The sequence below is a fragment of the Microcaecilia unicolor genome, chromosome 4 (genome assembly GCF_901765095.1).
Source record: "Microcaecilia unicolor chromosome 4, aMicUni1.1, whole genome shotgun sequence".
Lineage (NCBI taxonomy): Eukaryota > Metazoa > Chordata > Amphibia > Gymnophiona > Siphonopidae > Microcaecilia > Microcaecilia unicolor.
In genome coordinates, this window is record NC_044034.1 from 298820819 (window position 1) to 298840882 (window position 20064).

General features: G+C 44.7%; 1 protein-coding gene across 6 annotated transcripts in view; it reads right to left on the reverse strand.

The window, feature by feature from the left end:
• SLC4A5 (solute carrier family 4 member 5) overlaps positions 1 to 20064 on the reverse strand; it is a 122656-nt gene that overhangs the window by 49650 nt on the left and 52942 nt on the right. For all 6 annotated transcript variants that reach the window (XR_003941984.1, XM_030201799.1, XM_030201798.1 and 3 more), the window contains exons 7-10: positions 10894 to 11051; positions 9412 to 9499; positions 8248 to 8402; positions 1571 to 1711 (exon numbers count right to left, since the gene is read on the reverse strand). Coding sequence is in view for 5 of the 6 variants with exons in the window: in XM_030201799.1 (XP_030057659.1) it covers positions 1571 to 1711; positions 8248 to 8402; positions 9412 to 9499; positions 10894 to 11051 (542 nt within the window). In the remaining variant the exon portion in view is untranslated. The remainder of the gene's footprint in view (positions 1 to 1570; positions 1712 to 8247; positions 8403 to 9411; positions 9500 to 10893; positions 11052 to 20064) is intronic.

The window sequence follows — 20064 nt, forward strand, 5'->3', positions numbered from 1 at the left end:
GCGCAAGGCTTTGTTCTGTTTCTATGAGTCTGACGTCCTGCACGTCCTGCCGCTGGTTGATCTGCAAGGCTTCGTTCTGTTTCTGTGAGTCTGACGTCCTGCACGTATGTGCAGGACGTCAGACTCACAGAAACAGAACGAAGCCTTGCGCCGGAAGAAGAGGACCTCGGCTGGCGGGGGATGGGGTCCTCCGCAGCAAAGGTAGGTGACAGCGGCGGCGGGGGAGGGTTGGTGGCGGGAGGGGGGGGTTGAGAGGGTCATCGGCAGAGGGGTCCAGGGCCAAATCTACAGGGCCCCATGTAGCTATGCCACTGCTGTCCACAAAATAAATCTTGGGCGTGCCGAAACTATAATCTCTGGACAGCATTTAGATCTTGTTCAAAAACAAAGGAGTCTAATAGTGTATCCCTTATAGAAGATTCTGTTACAGGTCTTCCGATATCACAGATATATTGTTGACATCTATTTAAGACTCCTGACCCTGGCCACCTTCTACAGCTCCCTGAGTTGCTTTAGATGAAAGTGGCAAATAGCAAATTTTATTCAGAGGAAGAAGAGTCAGAGGAAAAATACTTCAAGGGGTAAATACTTTAAGGAGGTTTTGCAGTGGACAATTGAAACTGTTACAATAAGTCATTTATATTACTTGTCTGTAAATTCTAAGATCCCCAATAAGGAAGGAACTATAGGTACTATTCATTTTGTAGACAGCATAGATTTGACTAGATTTCTCCTCTCAGGAACCCATTACTAAGAGGGCTACCTTGGTGGTATCTTTTCTTGCAAAGAAGAATGTTCCTTTTTTTGAGCAGCCTATTATATTTCCCGATGTTGCCCGACTTATGTAAATGAGGCGGAAAGCTTTTCTTCAATTAAAACCTAGGATTTTAGTAATAGAAGCTTCTTTCTTTTTAAAAATTCCTTGTAAGTGCCTGGTAACATATGAGAATAATGTTTTTACTTTTCTTGATCCCATGTCTTAGAAAAAGTGAAAGCTTAGTTTAGCTCAATTTTTCTTCCTTTTTTATTGAGCTTTATCCTTCAATCTCATTACAAAAACATTGTACTCAATTGAAACTGAAAGTCCAGAAATTACCTGTGTAAAAACCAAGTTTAGCATTGCCCTGTCTTCTGAACACATTAATTACAAGGGAAGAGTACACCTGTATTTTTAGACAGAGCAAAGATAATTTAGGAGAAAGGGGTCTCTCTGCAGAAAAACTCCCACCCTCTTCCACCCATCAGCAGTATTTTTTGCCAGGCAATGGCAGGTTGCCAACCTGTAATCTTTTGTCGCTGACCTGGAACCTTCTGGAACTTGATTCCTTTTCCTCATTGCAGGTGGAATGGAAGGTGAAGGCTGCCACTGGACTCAACCTGATAGTTTTCACTTTAAAATTATGACACTCTGGTGCCTTCTTCCACCCCTGTAAATGATCGGTTGTTTTTTTCATTCTATCACATTTCCTCTCATAACCGATATTTAACTATCTCACTTTATAGAAGGGATTTCTTGGAACAGCTGGCAGCTCACTCTGTAATCTGACTATCGGTATTATTCCTTGCTTACCTTCCTGTCCAGATAAGTTCTTCTCCAATCTCATGTGCTGCTGGTAGATCCCCATCTTCACTTCCACCTCCACCACTTCCTCCTCCACCTCCTATGGAGCCATTCATTGGTCCTGCTTCATTCCCAGAAAATACAGACTTCCTACAATAGGAACCCAGCAGCCATCTTTAAAGGAGTACCTCATTCTAGACAACTGAAAACTTCAGCTAAGCTGACATGCTCTGTGCTTTATGTCTTGCAGTTAAAAATTAGACACATTTATTAAAAGAACATTAAAAACGTATTTTTTTTGAAATATTGGGTTTCGGTTATACTGAGAGACGTGATGACATACCAGTTCTTCCTGGAGTTACCAACAAGACTCACCTTTGTACAGCAGCTCTTAGGGAATTAAAAGGCAGCCAGTTATGTAAAACCTGGAAGATTTTGTGTGCCTAAATTTGGGCAATGTGCGTGCAATTTAACTGGCTAACAAATCGTTAAAGAGCAATAATTGGCCACTAGCAACCAGTTATTGATGTTAATTGGTACCAATTAGGATGCACACTATTTTCTAATGTTTGGCACCCAAATTCTATAGCGTGCAACTCATAAGGAGGCTTGGCCATGGGAGAGGCATGGGCATGTCAGGGACCTTCTGAAAAGTTGTGCGCATTGTTACAGTCTGTCACTGTAGCGATAGCTCTGAGTAGGAGCTTTGCACCAGGGGTCCTTCCAGAAGCCACCAAATGTTGCCTTTAATGATGGCCATGACTCCCACTCCCAAGGTCTATGATCATTGCCTCCTCAGTATTCCGCTCCAGGGAGCGGAAAAGCAAGCTCGTGGACTGAAATGAGCCCCTTCTGGCACAGCATTGCCATCTGAGCCAGTCACTATGGTTTTCTAATGGCATTTTAAAAATTAAACCATAGTCAGACATTTAAAGGAGGAGAACAAGTCAGTGTCATTTATAGTAAGAATTGTAGCGGAGTCCCCTAAGATTAAATTTGCTAGTCATAAGAGGTAATAAGACCTAGAGGATTTACAACAGTTCATGAGCAATCTTAAGTTTCTTTCCCTTGTGTATGAACAGACTGGGAAATAATACAATAGTCATGGACCATTATGTTCTAGTGGAAGTTTCCAGTTATTATCTAATATAATAAAACGCACCGTGAACGTTCTGTGAAGCCGGAAGCTTGAAGCCGGAAGTCTGAAGCCTTGAAGCCTGAAGCCTGAAGCCTGAAGCCTTGAAGCCTTGAAGCCATCTGACGTCACTCCCAGGCTGAGGCTGAAGGGTTCGGGGATTCGTGGTGTGAAGCCTTCAAGCCAGCCAGCCGTCTCTGCCCCGCCCTCGCGACAAAACAAACAAATCCGGAAGCGAAACGTCAGGGAAGGAGGCGGCGCTCCCGACGTCTAGCCTTCCCTTCGCTGTGTTCCGCCTTCAAAACAAGGCGGAACACAGCGAAGGGAAGGCTAGACGTCGGGAGCGCCGCCTCCTTCCCTGACGCTTCGCTGCACGAACCGCCACGGAGGTAAAGTTAAAAAGAATTTAAAAAAAAAAAAAAAGGAAGCATGGATGCGAAGGGGGGGGGGGGCATGGATGCGAAGGGGTGGGGGGGCATGGATGCGAGGCATGGATGCGAAGGGGGGGGCATGGATGCGAAGGGGGGGGAGGGAAGAAGAGGGCGGGCCAGGCTGGGACATGGGAGAGAGCGTAGCATGGATGCGAGGGGGGGGGGGGTCATGAAAGGGCGAGAGGGGACTTGCTGGAAGAGGATGAATGGAGGCGGCAGGGGACAGAGGAGCATGGATTACAGAGCAGGCCTCAGGCAGAGAGGGGAAATGCTGGATAGGGAAAAATGGAGGGGCCAGGTGACAGATGAGCATGGATGGGCATGGATTGGAAGGGCAGGACTCAGGGAGAGGGGAATTGCTGGATAGGGATGAATGGAGGGGACAGATGGGCATGGATGGATATGGATTACAGAGCAGGCCTCAGGCAGAGAGGGGAAATGCTGGATAGGGAAAAATGGAGGGGCCAGGTGACAGATGAGCATGGATGGGCATGGATTGGAAGGGCAGGACTCAGGGAGAGGGGAATTGCTGGATAGGGATGAATGGAGGGGACAGATGGGCATGGATGGATATGGATTGCAGGGCAGGCCTCAAGCAGAGAGGGGACATGCTGGATAGGGATGAATGGAGAGGGCAGGTGACAGACAAACATGGATGGCCATGGATTGGGAGGGCAGGGCTCACGGACAGAGGGGAATTGCTGGAAAAGGATGAATGGAGGGGGCAGGGGACAGATGGCCATGGATTGGGAGGGCACGGCTCACACTCTCTCTCTCATATACAATGTCTTTCTCACTCTCACACACTCTGTCTCACACTGTATCACATTCACTCTCTATGTGCCACACAGTCACTCACACACTCGCTTGGTCTCATACACTCACTGAAACAGAGAATCTGTGTCTCACACACACTCTCTCTCTCGCCCACACACACACACTCTCACTCACACTGTGTCTCACATACACACTTGCACACACTCTCATTCTCACACACACACTCTCTCACAAACACACTCACACCCAGACTCACGCTCTCTCTCACACAATCACACTTTCACTCCGACTCTCAAACAGTCACTCTCACATACACTCTCCCAAACATACACACTCCGAGGAAAACCTTGCTAGCGCCCGTTTCATTTGTGTCAGAAACGGGCCTTTTTTACTAGTCTAATATAATAAAACGCACCGTGAACGTTCTGTGAAGCCGGAAGCTTGAAGCCGGAAGTCTGAAGCCTTGAAGCCTTGAAGCCTGAAGCCTGAAGCCTTGAAGCCTTGAAGCCATCTGACGTCACTCCCAGGCTGAGGCTGAAGGGTTCGGGGATTCATGGTGTGAAGCCTTCAAGCCAGCCAGCCGTCTCTGCCCCGCCCTCGCGACAAAACAAACAAATCCGGAAGCGAAACGTCAGGGAAGGAGGCGGCGCTCCCGACGTCTAGCCTTCCCTTCGCTGTGTTCCGCCTTCAAAACAAGGCGGAACACAGCGAAGGGAAGGCTAGACGTCGGGAGCGCCGCCTCCTTCCCTGACGCTTCGCTGCACGAACCGCCACGGAGGTAAAGTTAAAAAGAATTAAAAAAAAAAAAAAAAGGAAGCATGGATGCGAAGGGGTGGGGGGGCATGGATGCGAAGGGGTGGGGGGGCATGGATGCGAGGCATGGATGCGAAGGGGGGGGGGCATGGATGCGAAGGGGGGGGAGGGAAGAAGAGGGCGGGCCAGGCTGGGACATGGGAGAGAGCGTAGCATGGATGCGAGGGGGGGGGGGGGGGTCATGAAAGGGCGAGAGGGGACTTGCTGGAAGAGGATGAATGGAGGCGGCAGGGGACAGAGGAGCATGGATTACAGAGCAGGCCTCAGGCAGAGAGGGGAAATGCTGGATAGGGAAAAATGGAGGGGCCAGGTGACAGATGAGCATGGATGGGCATGGATTGGAAGGGCAGGACTCAGGGAGAGGGGAATTGCTGGATAGGGATGAATGGAGGGGACAGATGGGCATGGATGGATATGGATTACAGAGCAGGCCTCAGGCAGAGAGGGGAAATGCTGGATAGGGAAAAATGGAGGGGCCAGGTGACAGATGAGCATGGATGGGCATGGATTGGAAGGGCAGGACTCAGGGAGAGGGGAATTGCTGGATAGGGATGAATGGAGGGGACAGATGGGCATGGATGGATATGGATTGCAGGGCAGGCCTCAAGCAGAGAGGGGACATGCTGGATAGGGATGAATGGAGGGGGCAGGTGACAGACAAACATGGATGGCCATGGATTGGGAGGGCAGGGCTCACGGACAGAGGGGAATTGCTGGAAAAGGATGAATGGAGGGGGCAGGGGACAGATGGCCATGGATTGGGAGGGCACGGCTCACACTCTCTCTCTCATATACAATGTCTTTCTCACTCTCACACACTCTGTCTCACACTGTATCACATTCACTCTCTATGTGCCACACAGTCACTCACACACTCGCTTGGTCTCATACACTCACTGAAACAGAGAATCTGTGTCTCACACACACTCTCTCTCTCGCCCACACACACACACTCTCACTCACACTGTGTCTCACATACACACTTGCACACACTCTCATTCTCACACACACACTCTCTCACAAACACACTCACACCCAGACTCACGCTCTCTCTCACACAATCACACTTTCACTCCGACTCTCAAACAGTCACTCTCACATACACTCTCCCAAACATACACACTCCGAGGAAAACCTTGCTAGCGCCCGTTTCATTTGTGTCAGAAACGGGCCTTTTTTACTAGTATATATATATAGCTCAAGATAAGATAATTTGATCCACCTGATTTCCTTTCTTGTTGATCAGCCAAAGACACCTCAGATATACACCCCTACTACATTCAGCTTGGTTAAATGAAGGGAAAGGTGAAAGGGGCATTGTCCCCATGCCCTAAGCTTCCAAAAGCACTTTTGCCAGTGCAACACATTCTTTGAGTTTTGATTTGTCAACTGCTTTGGTTGACTGGCTGAAAGGCGGTATAGCAAGTCTGAATAAATGATAAACGATAAATGATCTAACTCAAGTCACCTTGAGCAAAAGTACTTAATTTTACTGGTTTTTCACTTCTCACACAGTTCCCTTGAAGTTTTATTTATTTATTTATTAGGATTTATTTACCGCCTTTTGAAGGAATTCACTCAAGGCAGCGTACAGTAAGAACAGATCAAGCATGAGCAATAGGCAATTACAGCAGCAAAAATGTTCAAATAACAACACAAAATATGGCTATAGTATACTACTTGAAAACTCAAAATATCAAAATTTAGAGCTAGCGAGCAAAAATATAATAGAAACTGCACATCTAAAGGTGCTCTCACTATATACCATAATGGAAGAGGACTTTCCAAATGTTTAATTCAATTTTAAAAAGTGAAACTGTAGGCTCCCTGGATTCTTGAGGTTTCACTTATTTAAATTGGGCATGGGAATTCGTGCTGTTCTATAAAGGCAGCTTGGTTCTAAGTGACTTTACAGAGTTGGCGCTTAGTGCAGATCTTCCTTAGTGTACATTTGTAAGCAACTACCAATGACTGATGCCTATCATATGAATAAGTGGCTCATACATCCAGGTGCTGATGGTGGGGAACATTTCAATTGAACCCTTTGCACTGAATTACTTTAAGGGAGGATTAAACATTTGTTTTGAGGCTCATTATTGAGGTTTCATGTCACATAATGTTTTCTGAATGTGCATATATATTTATTTTTAGATCTTCCATATTTCACTGGGCAGCAGTGATTAGTGTTTTGATAATAAAGAATAAATAATGAAAATTCATACCCCCAAATTCTATAAATGGTGCCTTAAGTTGTGTGCACTAGTTTGGTCGCATGGCCAAATCACATGCACAACTTAATTAATTAACAAGCCAATCAGCCCTGATAATTGGCACTTAACCAATTAGCAGCACTAATTGGATTTAATTAGAATTTACACGCACAACTTTCTCTGCCTATTCTATACCATGGCGCGTGTAAATTCTAATGTGTGCAGCTGAAAAGTGGGCATGGCCATGGGCGTGGAATGGGTGGGTCATGGGGTGTTTAAAAAACTATGCGCACTATTATGGAATACACCCAATCTGCATTTAAGTTAGGCTCAGGTATTTAGCTCTGGCTTTAAGTGGCCTAAATGGGTGCACCTAAATTTTAGTCACAAGAACAGTGTGTGAGCATATTTTATAAACTACACCTAACTTTAGGCATAGTTTATAGAATTGTGCTACGATTGTGGTTTTCCGGTGCTGATTTTTAAGGTGCCATTTATAGAATATAGCCCATAAAGAGCTTAAATTTTGAATCAGGCATAGTGGTGAAAATCATCCCCCCTCCCCATCCTCTGTCAATGTCCTTCAAACGTACTCTTGAGAAATCAATAAATGAAATGAAATGTCCAGGGGCGAAACTATTTCAGACTATATGCTTCTTTCTCCACTGAGACTTCTAATTTGTATGCCAATTAGCATCAATGACAATTAGCATTTATCATTCATAGTTTTTCATCTGAACAGAGACTTCTGTTGTCACTAGAAGCCTGAGATCAGCTTGTGTCTAGTTGCCTGTAGCAACCTGTCCTACTCAGCACTGTACTGCACCATCAAATGCATAAAATACCCTCACGACCACTGTTTGAATAGTAAATTTAATTGTGATGATATTAGATTTCATCTAATGACATTTCATTACCTTGGACAGAGACATGACGGTGAAACCAGAGACCATGTAAGTAAGGCTTACAGTATCATAACCGGAAGGGAAAATGTGTGCCTTCCAGGCCCGTGCCCATGGTTATATTCTAGTTTTCTATGATTGAGATTAACTATTCATTTCAAAATGGCAACAGACCCTATTTAGATAGTGAAGATGTTTGGTTCCGATTGACATTCAACCTAGGCATACTGACAACCTGGAGGTACAAAGTCCTTATGCTAGTTCACTGATTTCAAAGGCCAAAGGCTGCCCTGTATCCCTGTACCATTCTATTAAGCCATTTTCCCTTTGCTTCACCATGGCAGTCTACCATGCTACCTAACTTCCCGTTTCCTTAGCTGTCTTCTAAATGATTTAATTAATTCCCAGACATGCCCACCTTTGATCAGCTGATGGCACTTTTTTTGGCGGCTCAATTCGAATTGTTGGATCCCATTCTCCAGGAGGCAGGACAATAACTTCATTGAGAAATTCATCAATTCCTGCTATGAGATCTTCCCTGACTCTGGCTTTGTAAGCCACATCGCTGAAAAGCTAAATGAACAAAAGATAAGCATGCAAGTAAATGTATTAGATAGAGAGGTATGCACTGTTTTAGTGGGAAAACATTCATAGATTGTCTTTTCTCTGTGATAAACGCTGGAGTGGCTAATGGAAGGTATAATGGGAGATTGGTCTGGGGTTGTACTACCTGGAGAAAAAGAGGAGAAGCAGTGGCAGAGGAATTAGAATAGCCCATATGTAGTACCATGCACAGAGATAGGTGCAAAAATCTTAATTCTGGACTGAAATTAGAGATCTTGTTTCTTATTGGAATTGTGGCATTTTAGGTTATTTAAATGTAAGCTTAGATCATGTGCACCAAAACTCAGATTTTGGTTCAGGCTTCTGAAGGTGATCTACACTATCGCCTGTATTTTCCCATCTCTCTTTATTTTTAGGTGTAATATGCAAACCAGGGTTCACCGGACTGCATTCAGCTGTCATCCACATAAACAGTGGTGCAGACATGGCTGGGCCTGGGTGGGCACAGGCCTACCCAACAGCAGCACAGCTGTGATGTGGTTGGTGGGGATCCTCAAGCCCCCCTAGGTGAAGAATCACAGCATCTCTTCCTTCCCTACCCCGCAGGCAATTAGGCTTCTCAACTCCACTGTGTACTTTTTAAAGTCTACAGTTCTTTGCTGGCAGTGACTCATATCTGCTGCATGCGCTGGACCCAAGCCTTCCCTCTGACCTGGTCCCTCCTATGTGGAAACAGGAAGTTGCATCAGAGGGAAGACTCTGGGTAGGCATGTGCAGTGAATATGAGTCACTGCTCACTGCTGGCAAAGAACTGAAGTCTTTAAAAGGTACACAGGGGGTTGGGGGAGTGGAGTTGAGAGATACATGATCGCCTGGGGGGAGGAGGGGAGGGAGAGATACCAGGCAGGGGGTGGGCTTGTCATGCTTACCCACTTTGTGTGTCTGGGTATGCCCCTAGACATAAAGGATGTGGACTGCTGCAAAAACAAACCTGAAAGAAGGTGTGCAACTGACTTACATCATCCACCAGTAGGGTTGCAATAGCTCTTCCAATTTCATTGTATGATTTGGCTTTTCCAGTGGGACCCAGAAAAATAAACAGAAACCTGTCAAAATGAATAAAGGAAGACTGAATTAAGGCCATGTTCATAGTATCTTTAGGGATAGATATTCAGCCATTTACGGTTAGCGCTGTTTGGCCACTGCCATCTTTATCCTCAGATATCCACTGCTGGGCCATGTCTGGGAACAACATCCGGGCATATGCGATCGGCTAATACATATGTGGTTAAGTGCAATATTCGACACTTAAGCACATAAGGTGAAACAGAAAGATAGGACTGTGTTTTATGTGGTCTGATTTATGTGGTTATCTTATGTAGTTAAGTGCTGAGGAGCCTGGCCATTTAAGTTGTTTTGAATATCGATCCCTTAGAGTTTACATTTTTGGAGAGTAATCAATATTTCTACTTTGGGTGTGAGGGTTCCCATAATGTAAGGAAAAGAGATTAATATGAAATGTTATAAATTAATATAAAATGTTATATCATTGTGGCCTGGTTAACTGGCAGGCTGCAGTGGTAAAATGAAACAGTAGCTGGCAGGCTGGGTTCTGTAATCAACTAGAAGTCCTAGCAGAAAAGGCAGGTGCTTCCCTAGTTGGGTCTACCTGGTATGCTATGAAGACACCTAAGAGGATGGAAATTTGGGTAACTGCCACACTAATCCTGCTAGCTATTTAGATCATTACAGAATCTTGTGGCTATTATGGGGATGGTGACCTGGAGGGAAGGAAGTGGATGACTTATATGTTGTTCTTCTCAAGATGGCCAGGAACAGGGGAAACCTCCTCAAACAAGCAAACCAGACCTACAGGAGTAGAGGCTGACCAACAGACAAAACCAACTCAGGAGATGGTGCTTGAAAAACGCTTTATTGATTACTTGCACAAAGGACCTGATACGGGTTTTTCAAGCACCATCTCCCGAGTTGGTTTGGCTGTTGGTCAGCCTCTACTCCTGTTGGTCTACTCAAGATGGTAATAAATAAAGAAGAAAGACAAAAAAAATGGACTACCCTGGACACAGAGAAATCTTACAGGTGGTCTTGCTCTGTGGTTCACAGTTGGGGTGTACCTTTAGCTGTGTGGACAGGAATCTGGGCTGACTGGTTGGGCCAGATGTTTTCTTTCTGCCTTCATTCTATGGAATGGAGCCAGTTGCCAACCCAAGTAATGGACTATTCTGTTATGCCCTTCCCCTTTAGTCCTCACTAGCCATTTTGGATAATCTTCAGAATTTTTCCAATGATTTATCTACCACTGCAACAGGTGCCTGAAAGAGGAAGATACAGCTCTGGGTTTGGGGCTCTTGAGGAATGAGTTAGAAAAGCACTGATCTAAATGTCTGGCAAAACCTGATTTCTGCCATCCTTGCATCCAGGCCTCCTTTTTTCAACTCTTGTAAACTCTCCCATGTCCTTGTCTTAGCTGATGGATTACCTGGTGGGAACGGGTACTTCTGTCACCCCGCCCAACGTGATAGACTGAATCAATCTCACAAAGGCAACAAATGGCTTATCCAGGAAATCCACTTCTCCCACCAACACGTTGGAGGCCTCAGCATCTCTGGGGATCTTCTTGATAAATTTGTTTTTCAACTGGAACAAAATGTTTCCATGAGACAATAAGATTTAGTTAGGCACATATAATTCTCATTGACCTTTTATGTGACAGTTTCCCTATAAACACAAAACATGAGGAGCTCCTCAGTACATCTGAATCTACACATCGTCTAGAAAGACACAAACAGTCTTTGACAGTTTGAACAACCAACTGCTCACCTTTAGGTAACTATATGAAGAGGGAGTTATGGAGAGGGCTTCTATCTGTTTTACTGTTAACTATTGTTTATGCATTTTTAATGTGGTTATGTATTTGTTTTATGAATATACAACTGTACATCTATCTGTGTTACCCTGAGATCAGTTATGGACAGCTATGCAGTCTATAAATTAATAGAAATAAATAATTACATAAACAAATGGAAACCTCATTGAGTATTGTCCATAATGTTAAAATGTTACACTTTTATGCTTTCCAACCTAATGGAATGTTAGAAAGAAATTATACATAAGGGGATCTGAAAATGTCTGTCTGTGTATCTTTCTGAAGGCAAAATAGCAGAATAGGAACAAATATGGCATGGAGGAAAATTTGATGAAAAAAACACATTGAGTTGAAAATGGACCACATTGGAATGGGGAGTTCCAGAGAAATAAAGCCCCTTAAAAGTGGCCCAATGCATTCCTACAGCATTCAGACATTGATTCACAGTTTAGAGTAGTTAGGAAATTGCTCCTTTCAAACTACCCTCCCCTCTCATCTCCTCTCCATGTCACCGATACACAGAGAGAAATCACAGATACACGCACACACACAAAATAAACACGTAAAAAGCAAATATGCATGCAAACACAAACAAAACATGCATAGAAAATGTACATAGCAAACAGAACACATACAGACAAACACAGAACTCAGACACATAGACATGCAGAGAGTTGCAAATGATTTTACGAGGCATGCTTTGCATATTTTTTCCATCCTACATTCTCCCTTGCTGCCACTCGTGTTCCTTGCTGAATTGGGTTTTACTGATTCAGATGTGCTGTGATACCTGCATGGGGCTTGTGTGAAGATCTGCTCTTCAGTCATCTGTGCTGTATTCATATTTTACATGAATTGATAAGAGGCCTGCATATGATTCTGTTGAGAGCAGCTGTCTGTGCTGTATTCATGCTTCAGGTGTATCGGTGAGAAGCCTGCATGAAGCTTGGAAGAAGATCTGCTCATCAGCTGTCTGTGGTATATTCACACTTTTGTTGCTTTATAGGTATCAGTGTGATGCCTACATGGGACTACAGTGTGGATCTGCACTTCAGGTGTCTATGCGGTATTTATACATTACGTGGATCAGAAAGAGAACTGCGTGAAGTTCTGATGTAGATCAGCACAGTAATATCTCCCAATTCATAGGAGCCAGCTCTGTGAGGGCCAGTCGGTGCTGAGCACCCTTAATGTTGAGCAAGCTCCTTCATTGTGTGGTAATTTGCATTGTGTGTGGCGACCCAATCATTTTGAAATCTTGGTGCATATGTTCCACTTAACTTAGAATCAGTGCTGGAACAGCAGGTGATGCTAAAGGGAAGGAGTGAGGTGCACTGGCAGAACTGTGTGTGGGGACTCTGTACTGCAATATCAGGGGATGCAGGGCAAGGGAGGCATCATTTACTGAAACAAAATCTCTTCTACCTTTCAATGACAGTACAGGTGACTACTGAAAAAATGCATGAGAAAAATGTCAGAGAGCTCTACTCTCTTGGTACGTTTTATGCAACTTCGGTCCAGGTTTCCAGAAATGCAGACAGAAGCATGTGTCTGACGTTAGAAGTGTTTTTATTTTGTGCCTTTGTTCCTTTCAGTGATTTCCCTGTCAGTTTAAAGGAACTAAATACTACCATGCAGAGTGTTAAAACCATGAGAACAGACATGTGAGCACAGAGCTGAGTTATTGCTGGATTCTCTTAATCTTTTAAACCCACATGGAAAAAATATTTTAGTGCAGCTGGTCACAGGTGAGCTCAGGTCGTAACAGTAACCACTAAGCTTCACAGAAATACTTAACAGTTTCTTTGTAATGGGCACAATGGACTGATTAAAAACAACATTCTTAGGGTCTAAATGCATTGCATACCTTGGCATTAACTCTCTGAACACAATATGTTTCTGACCACACATTAAGGAAATAAATCAGACAATTATTAGGTGTTTGAATACAGTAAGTTCAATATTCTGCTGTCATTAATTCTGTGTGACCCTGAGATTAACACTTTATTCCCCTTTGTTTTGGTCTCTGACTCTCTGTGACTCTGAGTTCATCACTTTATCTCCCTATGCCTCAGTCACTGACGCTCTTTGACTCTGAGGGGCTGATGATCAAAAACCTTGTGCTGTTCCAAACAGCACTGTAAAATTAGCGCCGAAACAGCACGAGGCAATGACGCTCCTATGATCAAAGCTAATAGCATGCAAACTTATGCATGTTATTAGCTTCAATCATCTGGGTACTTCTGTGGGTGGATTGTGCCTGGGCATGCGCTCAAGGCACAATCCTCCTGCAGAAGTTGTTTGACAGGTCTGGGCTGTCAACCCCCCCCCCCCCCACCGACACAAAGGGACTGAGCCCCAATCCCCAATGCAAGTGATGACCACTGATGAACCCCCACCCCACAAACTGAAGCCTCCCCTTAGCTGCACTCTCCCTCCCTTCCTCCCACCCTAACCTGGTGGTCTAGTGCCCTCCAAGCCTCCCATATCTGGAAGCAGGAGGAGGGAGTAAGTTCTCTCTCCTCCTCCTGCAAGCGCCACCTCAAAATATTTCCTTTATATGGTATGGAAGCCCTGCCCAGTGCATTCCAGGATGCACCGGGCAGGGCAGGGTGTTGCCATTTTGAGGCAGGGGCACTATACCACCAGGCTAGGGTGGGAGGATAGGAGGGAGGGTGTGGTTGAGGGGCTTCTCTTTGTGGGGCAGGGGGTCATCAGGGGTCATCCCCTGTGTTGGCATCTGGGGGCCTGGGGAGCCTTATCCATTGGGGGGTGGGGGGGGGTCCAGGGGTCCACTGGACCTCCAGGACTGACAGTGGCAGTCCGGGCTGACAGTGACAGCCTGGGCTGCCTGGCTTGCATTTGGGGGGGGGGGGGGAAGAAGAAGATAGGACACTTAACTCTAATGCCAGCTACGGAATGTCACTGACTTTTTGTGTGACCTTGAACCCATCACTTTATCTTTCTGTGCCTCAGTGGCTGACTCTCTGTGTAACTCTGAGCTCATCAAATTATCTTCCTGTGTTTCAGTCACTATGTGTGACCAATTGATTTGCTCTTCAGGTGATTTGCTCTTCAGGCAGTAAATACAGTATTCTTCTTCAGTAACATAATTCAAAGGTGCCAATTTGCTTCCTGCTTTTCTTCTTCACTGTTCACCTTTCACATCCATATGACATCCATATGCAGAGCATTGGTATAAGAGGGATATAATACAGGAAATGGATTTAGAATTTGTAGTTGAAATTTAGGAGCAAGAATTGCAAGCTAGTTTAGATGTGGTAGCTCCTCTAAAAGAGATTAGGATAAAAGAGAAGGTAAAAGGTGGGTTTGGGTCAGGGGTGTCCAACCTTGGTCCTCGAGGGCCGCAATCCAGTCGTGTTTTCAGGATTTCCTTCATGAATATGCACAAGATCTATTTGCATGCACTGCCTCCATTGTACACAAATAGATGTCATACATATCCATTGTGGAAATCCTGAAAACTTGACTTCTCGAGGGCCAAGGTTGGATACCCCTGGTTTAGGCCATCACCTTCACTATTGGAACTTAAGAGATTGAAAAGACAGCTGGAGAAGAAGTGGGGGAAGAAAAGAGAATGAGAAGATCTTGGTATGCTGCTAATTGTAGATATTCAAAAATCAAAGAATTTAAGTAGACTTTTCTTTCAGCTAAAGTGTCTGCAGCATCTATCCCATCAGCAGAATTATTTCAGCTAGTTAACAGGTTTCTAGGGGAAGAAAACATAGTAGATGACGGCAGAAAAAGACCTTCACGGTCCATCCAGTCTGCCCAACAAGAAAAACTCATAAGTGCTACTTTTTGTGTATAACCTACCTTGATTTGTACCCGTCCTTTTCAGGGCACAGACCGTATAAGTCTGCCCAGCACTATCCCCGCCTCCCAACCACCAGCCCCGCCTCCCACCACCGGCTTTGGCACAGACCGTATAAGTCTGCCCAGCATTTTCCCCGTCTCCCAACCACTAGCCCCGGCACAGACCGTATAAGTCTTCCCAGCACTATCCCTGCCTCCCAATCACCCAATCTCGGCTAAGCTCCTGAGGATCCATTCCTTCTGAACAGGATTCCTTTATGTTTATCCCACGCATGTTTGAATTCCGTTACCGTTTCCATTTCCACCACCTCCCGCGGGAGGGCATTCCAAGCATTCATCACTCTCGGAGAAAACGTTTCTTCACTCAACATGTAATTAAACTCTGGAATTCATTGCCAGAGAATGTGGTAAAGGCGGTTAGCTTAGTGGGGTTTAAAAAAGGTCTGGACGGCTTCCTAAAGGAAAAGTCCATAGACCTTTATTAAATTGACTTGGGGAAAATTCACTGCTTATTTCTGGGATAAGCAGCATAAATGTATTGAACTTTTTTTGGGATCTTGCCAGGTATTTGTGACCTGGATTGGCCACTTTTGGAAACAGGATGGGCTTGATGGAACTTTGGTCTGTCCCAGTGTGGCAATACTTATGTACTTATTATATACAGGGAGAGATAGATGTGTTTAGCAGTGAAAGATTGGATAATTTTCTCCAGAAGACAATAGATTTGCAAAAGGGATAATTAGTACAGGAAGTAGGGAGGATTGTTGAAAAGATTTTTTTTTTGTGTGTGTGTGTTTGAGGAGGGGGGGATAGATTAGATGAAGGAGTTTGCTCCAATTTCAGTAGAACAAGTGCAATTATTTGTAGCAAATTTAAAGTCAGGTCAACATATCCTTGACAACAGTCCTTTTTTCTGTAATGAAACACCTTGATGGGGATAGTTTAATGGTGCTTAGGGATATACAGTGGGGGAAATAAGTATTTGATCCCTTGCTGATTTTGTAAGTTTGCCCACTGACAAAGACATGAGCAGTCCATAATTGAAGGGTAGGTTATTGGTAACAGTGAGAGATAGCACATCACAAATTAAATCCGGAAAATCACATTGTGGAAAGTATATGAATTTATTTGCATTCTGCAGAGGGAAATAAGTATTTGATCCCTCTGGCAAACAAGACCTAATACTTGGTGGCAAAACCCTTGTTGGCAAGCACAGCGGTCAGACGTCTTCTGTAGTTGATGATGAGGTTTGCACACATGTCAGGAGGAATTTTGGTCCACTCCTCTTTGCAGATCATCTCTAAATCATTAAGAGTTCTGGGCTGTCGCTTGGCAACTCGCAGCTTCAGCTCCCTCCATAAGTTTTCAATGGGATTAAGGTCTGGTGACTGGCTAGGCCACTCCATGACCCTAATGTGCTTCTTCCTGAGCCACTCCTTTGTTGCCTTGGCTGTATGTTTTGGGTCATTGTCGTGCTGGAAGACCCAGCCACGACCCATTTTTAAGGCCCTGGCGGAGGGAAGGAGGTTGTCACTCAGAATTGTACGGTACATGGCCCCATCCATTCTCCCATTGATGCGGTGAAGTAGTCCTGTGCCCTTAGCAGAGAAACACCCCCAAAACATAACATTTCCACCTCCATGCTTGACAGTGGGGACGGTGTTCTTTGGGTCATAGGCAGCATTTCTCTTCCTCCAAACAAGGCGAGTTGAGTTCATGCCAAAGAGCTCAATTTTTGTCTCATCTGACCACAGCACCTTCTCCCAATCACTCTCGGCATCATCCAGGTGTTCACTGGCAAACTTCAGACGGGCCGTCACATGTGCCTTCCGGAGCAGGGGGACCTTGCGGGCACTGCAGGATTGCAATCCGTTATGTCGTAATGTGTTACCAATGGTTTTCGTGGTGACAGTGGTCCCAGCTGCCTTGAGATCATTGACAAGTTCCCCCCTTGTAGTTGTAGGCTGATTTCTAACCTTCCTCATGATCAAGGATACCCCACGAGGTGAGATTTTGCATGGAGCCCCAGATCTTTGTCGATTGACAGTCATTTTGTACTTCTTCCATTTTCTTACTATGGCACCAACAGTTGTCTCCTTCTCGCCCAGCGTCTTACTGATGGTTTTGTAGCCCATTCCAGCCTTGTGCAGGTGTATGATCTTGTCCCTGACATCCTTAGACAGCTCCTTGCTCTTGGCCATTTTGTAGAGGTTAGAGTCTGACTGATTCACTGAGTCTGTGGACAGGTGTCTTTCATACAGGTGACCATTGCCGACAGCTGTCTGTCATGCAGGTAACGAGTTGATTTGGAGCATCTACCTGGTCTGTAGGGGCCAGATCTCTTACTGGTTGGTGGGGGATCAAATACTTATTTCCCTCTGCAGAATGCAAATAAATTCATATACTTTCCACAATGTGATTTTCCGGATTTAATTTGTGATGTGCTATCTCTCACTGTTACCAATAACCTACCCTTCAATTATGGGCTGCTCATGTCTTTGTCAGTGGGCAAACTTACAAAATCAGCAAGGGATCAAATACTTATTTCCCCCACTGTATATCATGAATATTTCTAGAAACCAATGTTGAAGAGTGGAGTTAGAGATTCAAGGTGCTATATATGAGCTACAGACCTGTAGAACATCAGCCTTTGCTAGTGAATCTGAAAGATAAAATTGTCTGGACCCAAATGTCCAATTGTTTAGTGGATTATGGAAGACTGGAGAGGATCCAGTCAGGCTTTTGAAGAGAACATAGCACCGTTACTACTGGTTGTTGTTGCTGACTCTGTGCTAAACTATTTGGCCAAAGGAGAGGAAATGCTGCTGGTGTTAGATCTTTTAGCAGCCTTTGATTTGGTACTACTAATTGGGTTTCTGCCAGGTACTTGTGACCTGAATTGGCCACTGCTGGAAGCAGGGTACTGGGCTAGATGGACCATTGATCTGACCCAGTATCAGGGGCATTTTCAAAATAGAAGGGCGCCCATATTCCGACACAAATTGGGAGATGGGCGTCCTTCTCTCAGGGTCGCCCAAATCGGCATAATCAAAAACCGATTTTGGGCGTCCTCAACTGCAGTCTGTCGCGGGGATGACCAAAGTTCATGGGGGCGTGTCGGAGACTTTACTTGGTTCATTTTTTTTCATGACCAAGCCTCAAAAAGGTGCCCAAATTGACTACAGGACCACCAGAGGGAATCGGGGATGACCTCCCCTTACTCCCCCAGTGGTCACCAACTCCCTCCCGCCTAAAAAAAAAAATTAAAACAATTTTTTTTTGCCAGCCTCTATGCCAGCCTCAAATGTCATACCCAGCTCCATGACAGCAGTATGCAGGTCCCTGGAGCAGTTTTAGTGGGTGCAGTGCACTTCAGGCAGGTGGACCCAGACTCATCCTCCCCTACCTGTTACTCTTGTGCTGGTAAATGTGAGCCCTTCAAAACCCACCCAAAACCCACTGTACCCACATTTAGGTGCCCCCCTTCACCCCTTAGGGCTATGGTAGTGGTGTACAGTTGTGGGGAGTGGGTTTTGGGGGGGCTCAGCACCAAAGGTAAGGGAGCTATGCACCTGAAGGAATTTGTGAAGTCCACTGCAGTGCCCCCTAGGGCGCCCGGTTGGTGTCCTGGCATGTCAGGGGGACCAGTGCACTATGAATGCTGGCTCCTCCCACGACCAAATGCCTCGGATTTGGTCGTTTTTGAGATGGGCGTCCTCGGTTTCCATTATGGCCGAAAACCGGGGATGACCATCTCTAAGGTTGACCATCTCAACATTTAGGTTGACCATCTCTAAGGTCGACCTAAATGTTGAGATTTGGGCGTCCCCGACCGTATTATCGAAACGAAAGATGGACACCTATCTTGTTTCGATAATATGGGTTTCCCTGCCCCTTTCCCGGGATGTCCTTAAAGATGGGCACCCTTAGAGATGGTCACCCCCGTTCGATTATGCCCCTCTATGGCTATTCTTATGTTCTTATGAGATATGCTTAGGTATGGTTGGGTGGGATAGTCCTGAAATGGATGTCTTTGTATTTGTAGGATAGAAATTTTAATGTGGAGACGCATGAAGATTATTTCTCTTGGAAAGCTAATACAATTGGGGTTACCCAGGGTTTGGCCCTCTTACCACATTTGTTTAATATGTTTGGAAGCCAGTGGATGAGATCATTTGTAGGACTGAGCGGTAATGCCATACATATGTTGATGTGCTGTTGATCATCTCTTCTGGAGTAGAAGCAGTTCAATCATTAGGCAACGCCTATCAGAGTTTGGAAGAGGTAACATAGTGGTTTATATATTCATATCCAGCTGATTTGATATAAACATCTGAGATTCTATGGACTAGAAACAAGTTGAGGAAAAACAGAATGTGGTATTGAACTTGGATGTGGTGACATTATCAACTAAAGAGAATAGTGTAAAAATTGGGGGTATTTCTGCACAGTTGACTTTGATATTCAGATATAGCAGCTCTGTTGGGCAAGAGGACTTAAATCTTATTTGATGCCACAAGCTCTAACTACAGTGATTGTTTCAGTTATTTTGTCAGCTTTGGACTGCTGTAATGCTTTGATTTTAGGTCTTCTAAGATGTTAATCAACCAGGTTGTTCACAATGGGCTACAAGGCAGCTTATCAGTAAATCTTACCTTTTTTGAAAGATCTTCATTAGTTACCAATTCAGATGATATTCAAATTTTTAAAAATATTAGTGCTGACATCTAGGGCATTACAGGAGAATCACTCTAAGTATATGAGTGAGTGATTGAGAAAGTATAAGCCACCAACTTAAATCTAGTTAGCATTTTTTAAATTAGAAATTCTGATCATCTGGGAGGTGAAGGGAGAGAGATTTAGGGCAGAATGATTTCTTTAATGGTGGAATGGTCTACCCAAGGAGATTAGGAGAAAAATGAAAAGATTTAGAAAGTTATTAAAAAC